At 36.1% G+C, this 12,053-nt stretch overlaps 1 protein-coding gene across 1 annotated transcript in view; it reads right to left on the bottom strand.

Annotated features, from left to right (window-relative positions):
* The window catches only part of gli2a (GLI family zinc finger 2a), a 55,134-nt gene that overhangs the window by 40,019 nt on the left and 3,062 nt on the right, over window positions 1–12,053 (bottom strand). The window contains exon 2 of the mRNA XM_060876284.1: window positions 4,410–4,541. Within this exon, the coding sequence (XP_060732267.1) occupies window positions 4,410–4,524 (115 nt within the window). The 5' untranslated portion in view covers window positions 4,525–4,541. The remainder of the gene's footprint in view (window positions 1–4,409; window positions 4,542–12,053) is intronic.

Here is a 12,053-nt window from a genome sequence, read left to right on the forward strand (position 1 = left end):
AGTTTTAAAGAAAGTAACAGAATAATCCCAAACCTCTTGTTCAAATTCTTTTGACTAGCAAGTAAACTCTATATCCTTCCTCATCAAAAGAAAGAAAGAAACATATAAACAAAAAATAACCAGGCAAACAAAAAAGACATAATTTATTTTCCATATCTAATCTTTAAATCCTTTTTAAGTGCTAGCCAGTCACCCAAATGAAATTTAAGATGAGGAGAGGAGGGGCAACTTGGAAGGAAATCAAGTTTATGTATAAAAGCCACATGAATTCATATCTATGCAAATCCCCTTCGCTGAGTTGTTTACTGGGCCACTGTTCACCGAAAAGCAAAGTGAACAGAGGGCACAAGTAAAATTCAATCACTGGTTTCTTTGATAACAAAGGTTCGGCTGACACACTAACCCAGCACCCCGTGCATTTATTACAGTCACAAAGGCTTTACGGCAAAAATGGATGAAAGCCACTGCTATAAATAATGTATATTCTTGTGTCACCTTACACTTTAGGAGAAAAATACAGCTAGTGCCTTTAAAATAAGAGTATTTCAGACTCTGAAAATGTATCTGTCCTGTCGAAGAAAACAGTCAGTTCCAGATAGCGGGCAGCTGTACCCCTGACAGGAAGAGGAAAGTGGCCTGAGTCAATAGGCCTTCCTGTAATTTCCCACCAAGTCTTCTCAGATATCGGCCATTAGGAGAGACAGTATTGATACACACAGACCACTGTATATGATTTGTTATTTCTGACTCTTTCAAGCCAATACCAAGATGAAACAATTAATTTTTTGTGTATGTCATGGTTCTCAATTCGGGTGTTATTATGGACAATAGGATTGTATTCAAGTATTCATTTCTTCAGCAACAAAAATCAGATACCTGATATTAGTCATCTAAATATCTATTTATTTTAATGTTGATTCTAATTCACACAAATTTATAAAATGTAGAAATAAGAATACGACAAAGATAGATTAACATTAAATGTCATTATTTGTATAACATTTTTGTTTCAGACCAACCATCAGATTGCATTTTAATGACTGAGGTGCAAAATTGAAGAGCCATGATTTTAATGGCTAACACATCACATCGCTTTAATGAGTGGAAAAAATATAAAATGTTGTTAAAGCAGCAATGTGTAAATGTTGTCTTTTCATACTGATGACAAACATGAGCCTCAAAACCTGAAGGGTAGAATCGATCTTGATTTAAATGGCTAAACCTGTAAAAGACTGCTTTTCACAGAGCTAAGGAATCACAGTTGTGGAAGGGCCTCATTTAAAGAAAGAGAAGAACGGAAAAAAACAGAGCATAAATCCCTTTCTCAGGAAGATTAGTGGCTGTCCCTTTAGAGTGGGCTACGGATGGAGCAGCTTTTTTAAGCCACATTTTTCTTTACCAGTGGCCTGACCCTTAGTGCATTCCCCCATCCCCGGGGCCACTTGCCGCATGGCTGAACAGAGTGCCCTCTGCCCCTGCCATCCCCCAATAACCTCTCAGACACTCACCAGGATGCCCTCGTATATCAAAGCACTAGAAGGCAGCAAATGCCACAACCAATACACATAGCCGTTCTACTGAACACCAGCATAGATCTCCATGCCAGCTCAGAATTATTTATATTTGTATATTACTCTTTGGATATTATGCCATCCTACAGCAAAACCAATCAAATATGTGAGAGGTTACACATTGGAACACTAATATTACATCACTGAAATTTGATTTAATCTAGTGTCAGGGAATGTGGCGTGATGTAAAACAATCCTTCTAGACTACCTCTGCAACTACCACTTTGACTTCACCTGTACCCTTCTAACGTCTGCCTTTGAGAGCATACTGGCTTTAGTCATAAACTGTGTGGAGCATCAGAAGAAATGCAGTTACTGATTTATTAAAAACACACATGCCCTGACACCTAAAAGTCTGGAAAAGAGCTAAATTTTGAGCTAAATGTAACTTAAAACCTAAGTACCTCTGCCAAAGAATATAGTCTGTGAGACTGAAGCATGGGGAGTGCACAGCTGAAGATCCAATAGATGTCTATGGGAGAAAATCAAGCCATTTTTAAGCTGGAAAAAACGGGAAGATTAATCAAAGCTATTGTACAAGTACTGGGCACAGAGAATGTAACAATTATAAATGTCCTGAAAATGAAAGACACTGCTGTACCAACAGCCAGACAACAAACAGGTCAGTCAAGGAAAACAACAGCAGTTGATGACAGAAACATTGTCAAAAAGACTAGTCTGTGACATCTCCAACAACCTCCACAGGGCAGGGGTGAATGTGTCAACCAATTTATCTTTTCAAAGAAGAAATATAGAGGCCATACCACAAGATGTAATCTACTCATCATCAGTAAGGATCTGAAAGCCAAAATGGAATTTGGAAAGAAATACAGTAATGAGCCACAAAAGTTCTGGAACCAAGATTAACCGCTACCAAAGCATCTGAAAGGCCAAAGTGTGGAGAAAGAAAGAATCTGTTCATGATCCAAAACTTACGAGCTCATCGGTCAAGCACAGTGGAGGTATTGTCATGGCTTGGGCTTGCATGGCTGCTTCTGGAACAGACCCACTAATCTTTATTGATGATGTAACTCATGATGGTAACAGAAGAATGAATTCAGAAGTCTAAAGAATCATTCTGTCTATCAATTTACAGAGAAATGCATCAATGTAATTGGGAGGAACTTCATTATGCAGCAAGACAGTGACCCAAAATACACTGCCATTACAACACAGGAGTTCATCTGGGGAAGAAAATGGAAGGTTTTAGACTGGCCAAGTCAATCACCAGACCCAACTGAACAGCATATCCCACCCTGAAGAGGAGACTGAAGGGAGAAACCCACTAAAACTAACAACATCTGGAAGAAGTTGTGGTACAAGTCTAAAAAAGCATCACAAAAGAATGCAACAGTTTGGTGAAGTCAGTGGGTCACTGTTTTGATGCAGTTTTTGAAAACAAGTGATATTCATGCAAATATTAAGATTTATTATTATTTATATGTATATTTAATATATCATTATATTTTTCTGATTAAATAAATAAAAATGCAGATGGTGAGCATTTTCAGTTTTATTTTGCTTTTTTTTTTTATTAATTTCTTATGACTTACCGTATTGTTGTAATACTAACGGCACCAAGGTAGATATTTTGTTATTCATTGTAACACTTGCCAACCAATTGCTATTGCATACATCTTACAGGGGTGGCATTCTGGTTGTTTATAAAAGTTAATGCCAGAAAAAACAACGATAAAACTATTTAAAATTTAATTTCTTTTATACTATTTCTTATGCTGCTTTTCTGGAATAATTCAAAAATATATATTTATGAAACAGAAACAAACAGGTTTAGGTTAATAAAATAATATTATCATTATTATTCCAGTGTTCTTTGGCAGGTCATCAACTACCCATTAAACTGTATTAATTTGTATTATCAGTGTTACCTCTCTGTGAATTGGCAAAATAAACCAAATCCAAGTACCAATATTGCATCAGTAGTGCATTAACTTATCTAAACTCCAGAATCCATTCCTTCAATTTCCAACTGGTGCAGTTTTCCATTATCATTTAAAATTGCTCAACTCTGCTTCTTGCACTACATCATTCAAATTTTCCATCAACGGTTTAGCAATTCAAAGTCAATGATTCAACAATCCAGTTAAAAGTGTTTACAATATTCATGCGCGTCTTTGTTGGCTATGACGAGCTTGTAAAGCAATGTCCTATTTTCATCAGCTTCCTTAACAATTAATGATCATTGCCTTCCTATGGCAGGCCACCAAACCCTTCATTAAACAGTAAAATACAAAAATATGAAAAGGCCATTAGCATATCAAAGGTCTTTTGCCATTCTCATGTTTGTCAGAGCACTCTGATGGACAGTGTGGACCCGTCTTTCACCAGATGCTTAAGTAATTTATAAGATTTATCCTCTGGGGGCAAGAACAAGGTTTTTCAAACTCGTTAGTCTGGTTTTTCATCACACATTCACTGACATCTTTTAAACATGTGCTACTTTTTCCCTAATGCTTTATTCTCTCTTTTTGACCATTGAGTCAAGTGTTAAATTGACAAAACTTTTGGAATGCGTCATGAGTCAGTATCTGCTTACTGCTACATTAAAACAGTTTCCTCCAGCATACCAAGCTAATAGTGAGAGGATGTTTTAGACCAGCTTTGTTGGGCTGGCTTCATTAAAATTGATATCTATCCTTGAAGTAACCTTTAAAACATTTGATCATCTCCTACTTACAATTTCATGCAAGGGTCTGGCCCAGCTGAAGGTGAACATCATCTGAGCATATCATTTAAGACAGTTCTCTTACTTAATATTGATAACGAGTAGTTAAGGTTTTCTGGTGAAATATAGTATTTTTCAATAAGCTTTCACACCTCGTGGCATTGTGGTAGGTGAGGGCTTCTTGGGAAGGTCAGAGAAGCTGCTAGCATCCAGGCCTGAACTCTTGCATTCCTTCTTCTCTGGGGCAGTCCTGGTTGTAGAGTCCATGATGGGAATAAAGGAGTCTGAGGATGATAAGGATGTAAAACAAATTATATTGTATAGAGTCAGTGCCATGCTGCTGCCTACACACTGAATATTTGTATGCTCATAATGAACCAAAAGCCTTATATTATATAAAAAATTATTATAAGAAGAAAACAAAAAGAATGGAATGACTAACAAATGTGTTGTGCAGTAGGATTTAAGATATAAGTACACATAATAGGCCAAGCAAATAAAAAGAAATGCATCATTATTTCATCACTACCTGCGTCCTCATTAATCACGATTAATGTCTATAGTTTAAAGAGATTAAATAGTCTACTGTAAATTCTTTATAACCAAATAAAAAAGATACAGCATAGTGATTATAAAAAACCTAAACAAAAGGCTTTGCCCCGGATCTCTGTCAATGCTGCACTCATACGGCATGCTGAGAGCAGATGACTTGGCAGTGTGCCGCTTGTTTAACTTCGCGAAACCTACAAGATTATCCGTGGTGCAGAGCAAACATGTGGCGGTCAGGGACTGAAAAGAAGTCCCTCTTTGGAAGCTTTCAAGCACTGATTGAGACTATCCATGGTGTTTACTCTTTAGCTAATATCTAAATAACAGATGTTTTCAATGATTTAATTGGTCGAACAATCATGTGGTGTGTTAATATGTGCTGTACTGAACATCCATAAATAAATAAGAACATTACATGCATAATACTTTCTAAAAACTCTTGGTACTTTATTAGAATTAAGTGGGAAAAATGAAGTCATACTACTTTATATTCTTTTGATCCTCAAGTTTACAAGATGAGGTATGAAGACTAACAAAGAAGGTCCTACTGCAGATGGTAAGCCAATAATTAAATTACACCTAAAAGTGTGAAGAATTTACACTTGCTGGCAAAATTCAAAACTTAGCTGTCCAAATTGTATGGTATACGAGAATAGTTGTTCACTTTTATGGTGGACTTCATTGCCCTGAACTGTTTAAATAGCATAATATGTCACATAAGTTCAAAAAAAGTTTTTTTTTATTGCTATATAAGTTCCAACTGACTCAGTTCTGTTCACTAAATGAATTAGTGCAACCAGAATGGAAATCATATTGAGTGAGCTTTATCTAAAATTATGCTGCATTTGGATTACAGTTTACAGCCATGATTCTTACATATAGTCTGTGTTGTTATAAAATTGAAAATGCAAAAACAAACTTTCATATGATCAGCAGAACATAGACCATATTCTTCACCTCTCTATAACGCCAGCTAAAGATTTTCCTGCCAAGCAAAGCCGATTCGAGGTGGGTTGTTGGCCCTGGATGACATCTGTTTCACTTCTTCTAAGCCAAAAATACAGTTTGCCATCTTCTGTCACTGACACCTCTTTGAAAGTGTTTTTGGGGCTTTTAGGGAGTTTATAATAGTAAGGGACCTATATAAATGCTAATCTCATGATTTCTCTGACATCAATGAGTGACTGATGGTCAGTTTTTATAGACTCTACATATGGTGCAAAACACATTCTCTTCAAGAATAAGGCTGAATCTCTCAACAGCAGAATCACTGGACAAGACACAAATTAATCTATGAAAACTCCCGTTCCCGTCTGAAATCCATATTCAGTCCCAAAGCAACAGTCACCAGAAATGACATATATGAACTATTTAAACTGATCTGGAATAGACACATAGCACACTAGGAATCTTTGCATTTGTTTCTAAATGCCAACAACACATGCCCATGTCATGCTGTAAAGAACCAGACTGAGACTGACCCTTTGACATAGCTGCTGAAATTTGATAGAACACTACATGTGTCAGAAACTGATGTGACAGGTGGTAGTTAGGGTGAAAAACATAAAGAGAGTACATTCTGAATGGCTGCTATAACAAGTGCAGTGTGGGAAAAAGATCAGGCCCAAGTGTCTCAGTGCTATAGAAGTCTGCAGAGTTGGAGGCTAATCCTCATGTGTCCATGATCTGAGTCCCATTATGCTACTGAGCCACATGGTTCAGCCACAAGTGCCTGATCAATAACCTCTTTCAGGGTACCTGTATATAATCCAATCTTTGCAGTGACACAAATACTTATCAGAACAGATTATAAAGGGTCAGCTTTCACAAAGGAAATGTAAACTATTTGATTAGAATATTTTGCTTTTTCATTAATGTATCTAAGTGTATCTAAATCAATAAGATTAATAAATAATTACAATGAACTAAATTCATTCATATTCATTCATTAAATTTATTTATTTATTTATTCATTAAGATTTGTGAAACATATTTAGCAGTTTCCTTTTATGGCCATAATCAAAAGGCATGCCAAGGACTTTTAGTTTTGAAAAATTGAAAAATTACTGGAGCCAAAAAGCACAGAATATATAACTAACAAATGCAAAGAATTTACAGTGTTATTATAACTTGGGGCAGTGCTGGAACATTATATAGACTAATGCAGTACTTCTATCGGTAAATAAAAACAGGGATGGTAAATAAATGCAAAGTACATTTTCTGACTATTCCAGCACATAGAACTCTAGCAATGAGCAGTCAGGTTTGCTCTGCAGCTTCATTCGAGCTTAACTTCTCACAGGCTCTCAGTGAAATGCACACATTAGAGCAAATTCATAACTTGAACTGTTTCATCTTTTAATGTCCTGGTATCTTTTCTACACGATAGTAACACTGGTGCATCATATTTCTTCTAAAAAGTCAATGACCCTAAAAGCAGGTCAAGCTAACTGAAGTTTCCTGTCATTAAACCATTTTCAGACAAAGACTATTCTTTGTTGAGGTCTTAACATGGAATCCTACAGTATGGAATGCCTAAAGAAAATGTGGTTAATATTGTCTGCAACTATGTGTTACAATTCTTTTCAATAAACTTTTCTTCCAGTTGTTTCCAAACCAGTGGTCAGAAAAAAAATAAACCTTTCCATTTTGGTTTTGTTCTGAACAGAACAGATATTTTCACATTCTTGTGTTGAAGCTCCATGGCCACTATTTAGCTGGAAACTGATTATAATATATGGTTAATAACATCAAAATAAAGGGTTAATAACTTTATTTATATATGATAGCCTACTCTGATAGTGTACTTAAGTGTACTTATTTTTAACATCTTCAGAGCATCTTTCTACTTTACATCTTTTTGATTTGTTGCTTTCATATTAAAAATTCTTTTAACATGGATTTTACCGCCGTCTCCTGCTCCTCAACCTGTAGCCAGGCATGCAGAAAGTGATGAATACGGAAAAGGAATTTAAGCTTATTGACCCTAAAATGTTCAGATTTTAAGTAATTTACTAAATTGATTTAGAGCTTAGAAGACAATTTAGTATCTTTTCAGTTAAAGTGAAAATTGAAGTTTATTTAAATTTTCTATTGCTTAAAATATTAAACCAAACTAGGCTTGGTTTTAAAAGACTTGCAAGCGTTCTATACAGACATTACTTACAAATCATTCAAAAATACCACACGAGATAATTTGACTTATATAAGTATTAAAGAGAACTGTTTTTAATGTATTGTCACTTATTCTTCATCTTATACAGCACTGAGTCGGATGAGTCAGTCTACAGATTCACAGTTATTTCCTTTGCAACAAAAAGGAGATCCTTTCTGTTTATTTGAGGCCAGTCCTAACCACTATGGATGGTCTATCAATATGGTCTTCCTCTTGTCAGTAACAGCATGAAAACCTATAATTTAATCCACTTTTTACTAGCTATCATTTTCCCTGCCGTATATTAGTGGTTGGTATTGTACATTATGTCAACATAATGATTTTAAAGAGTTATATTTTATGCCATTCCAGAAGACACAACCAAACTATTCTTGAAAAAAGATACTAAATATACTGCCAAATTAGAGATTTCAGTTTAGCTTTTTCCTTTCATTCCACTTCAGTTTAGCAGCTGAGAAGCAATATTAACATTCAACTGTGTAGATCTGCTTAGAAATGTTCAACATTGTTCTGCAGTAACAATCCAGCAATGCATTTCAAAGACAGTAGACCAGCTACTTGAGCTCACATAACCAAAAAAAAAAAAAAAAAAATTTCATCAAATAGAGCTAGACAAAGGTAGATATGAAGGCTTATTAAATACAGATGTGCTACATGCTAACAGAACATGCATAAATCCTTTTTGCACAAGCAAGCTTTGATGAGTTAGCATTTGCAATCCATCTGTAATATTACTGACCTCTGAGGGGGAAAAAACTAAACAAATAATAAAAAAAGAAGGTCAAAAGACAACCAGTGTCGAAAGGATGATTCTGCCCTTCCCCCACTAGACCCACATAAAATGCAATATCCTGTGGTTGAGCTCTATGTGCCCCTTCAATCTAAAACAGATGTTAGCTTCACAGCCTACACGTAAGCATGAGCAGGAATACTTCGCTGCAGTGGCTGCAGGAGAAACAAAGATATGTGTTTAAGGTGTTAATGAAATCATCATGACTTATCTTTATGCTATGAACATAAAGTTTCAAAATAAAGTAAAGCTCACTGATGATAATGCTGTGTGAAACTCTGAGGTCACAGCTGTCGATTGTCAGATTACAAAGCTCATGAAGGAATTTGTTTCCTCTCAGCACCATTTGCTTGGATCACTAAAACCAAGTGGTGTTGTTAGCACTTTCCTGTCACAACCTCAGCTGTCATTCCTGTCACCCTCAACCACTCTTATTAAGATAATTGTGTACCACCATAAATAGGGGTAAATATAGGCTTAAAATTATGAATCCCAAACATGAAACCAAAATACAGTCAGGAATATAGTGTCAGACAAGGTTTAGTATTCTTCAATCAATTTCATAAAAGTCACAGCCACTCATTCTGACATTTATAGTGGCCTATGCTGTGGAATAGGAAAGAAAATAAACCTGGAAATTGCAACTGTTTTTGTCTTTTCTCAAACCTTTTCCATCAATTAAAACAATTCCTTTATTTATAACAAGTCTTCAGGTGTTTTTGGCTTGTCTTTGGAAATACAGTCAATGTTACAGTTAGCTAATAAATAATCAAAGTTGAAAATAAGTGTGAAAAACATCCCTTCCAAAACCTGACAGGATAAGATGGACTGGTGCGCTAACATGGCCTATATGATTGTTATGCTGACATAAGCTCTACTTTCCACCATGAATTTGGGATAAAATAACAAGTGAATTAACAATTTGCAAAGCTTTAGTGGAATAGTTAACAAAGCAGATTACATGCAAAACTATGTAAACTGATTATTTATCTCAAAAGGACTTAAAGCTCATCTTTCACTAACACTAGTCAATTAACCTAGCTCAGGATGTCAGATTGCATTCTGAAGATTTATCAACACTGTCACCATGGGTGAGTGTAATTTACCACTCAGAGTGAGACATCCATCTGTCTGAGTTTTGAGTCAGCGGCGTGTCAGCTGGGAATAGGAAAAGAGGGGCTATGCAGTCTAATGCCATATGTGTGGGGCTAGCAATATACCAGTTGTTTGACACCCCTATGCCAGGATAGTCTTTGATCAGATCACCTACAAGCCAGCTGCTCTATAAAGGTGTCCAGTTCAGTACCCTGAAGCATGAAAACCATAATGAAAGTGTGGTAACTTCACCATGTGGCTCTTTTCCTAATCCCTAAACCCTTGACAGAGATACTTCTCAGAAAGGATTGCTGTACACACTGTAAAAAGCGACATAATTTAGTTACACTAGGTGTTGACAAATGATGACAGGATAGCAGAAGATCTTGATATTACTGGGCATAATGAATGATTCCTTAGTGAATCCTTAGCTCGGCAAGAGTTCAGCACAGCGTTCAGTGAAAGGCCATAAGAGGGAGTGGATGTGTGTCAAGGAGTGGGATGGTCTGATTGCTGAAGACTACCACATGGCTTCTCCTTGCTCAACACGTACAACTCATCTTCTGTGGCTGAAGAGGAGTCTGTGGCCTGGCAGGAGTCCAACACTCCTCTTAGATGCTCCTGCTCATCTTTTGGAATATAATGGGGAGATCCATCCTCCCACTTCATTCCTGGTGAGTCAGGTTTGGGCTATAGGAGGCCACCCGTTAAATCACAACTGGCTTACGTTGTCTGCTGCACTTCCAATAATCCTGTCTTGGAAGCAAAATCAGAAGATTTCCCTTAAGAAGGTTTTACCAATCTGCCTAAGGGCTCTGTGCATTTCAGAATAGGCTTCTGCATCAGATTAACACTGGCAACAATCATGTGGAACAGTGTGCCATTGTTTGAGTCCATTTTCGTGAGAGGAGAAAAAAATCAGCAAAGCAACATGTAGGCCATTAAGGTGTCACCATGACCATTATGATGATCCTCTCACCCCAGAATGCTGTTTAGTCTAGTCCAGGTGAAAAAGAGCATCATGTGGTTATACTTAGCCTTGGAATAAGTATATAGGAATAAATGATTCTGTACATATGACATGGTCCATATGTATGGTACTTTACAATACACTCCCAGCCTTTAAGGAATCAAAATACATATTTTTCACACACCACAAATTATGCCACACAATTATATATGGTGCTAAAAGTTCACTGGACCTTCACCTATATCCTCATCACTCTCCTTAGTGAGTCAGAAGTTGAGCAAATGCAGTGCTCATGCATTACCTCATTCAAAAAGTTTGTCAACCCAAGATTAACTGTATGAATGACTGTTCTCATAGTTTAAAAATAAGCTACTCTTCAAAGCATTTCTCTCAATTATTCAAAAAGACATATTATTTTGGTAAAATATAGTGTTTACTCTTGGTCATGTAATGAAATCAATCCATCCTCCACACACACTGCCTGGACTTCGTATGAATCACAGGTGGATGTGTGGTTTGGGACCAGAGCTTTGCGTAGAGAGCATTCTTAGATATGCCAGATTATATAAAAAAATGTTAAGTGTGATTTCATTTGTGGATTTCAAGTATGCTGTTTTATACTGTGGGGGACCAGAGTATTAAAAAATTCAAGGAAGAGAGAAAGAAATATGTACGTCAAAAGAAAATCTTTTTTCAGACAGATTTAGGATTTATTCAATTAACTACAAAAATGCTAAATGTATTTATTCTTTACTAATTTTTAATATTCTGACTAATGTAAACGTGTCTCCACCTACATTTATATTATATTTTTACAACAAGCTTTAGACGCATATACTATGCTTCTGTTACCATATGATAAATTCATTTATACCTCAGTAATATTTAATTCTCAAATGTGATAGGTCACAAAATTATATTTTTTTAGTAACGTCGGCTGCAGCTGTAAATTGTTTCTTGCACATACCACATAATATCAGACTAAATTGAATCTAACAAGTTAAACAATAAAAAGAAAAATATATAACCATATATATGGTGGGCTGGTTTTTAAGGTGTCCTTATTTAACAATGATGGAAGGAGCCTCCAGTATCAGAACACTTTTTAACAGTCAGAGTTGTTCCTCTTTTTCTACCATGAGAAAAAAGAGATCGGATAAAACGGTAGAAAATGAGTGTGTGAGTGAGAAAAAAGAGATGCTGGTGAGGAGATGACA

The sequence above is a fragment of the Tachysurus vachellii genome, chromosome 8 (assembly GCF_030014155.1).
Source record: "Tachysurus vachellii isolate PV-2020 chromosome 8, HZAU_Pvac_v1, whole genome shotgun sequence".
Lineage (NCBI taxonomy): Eukaryota > Metazoa > Chordata > Actinopteri > Siluriformes > Bagridae > Tachysurus > Tachysurus vachellii.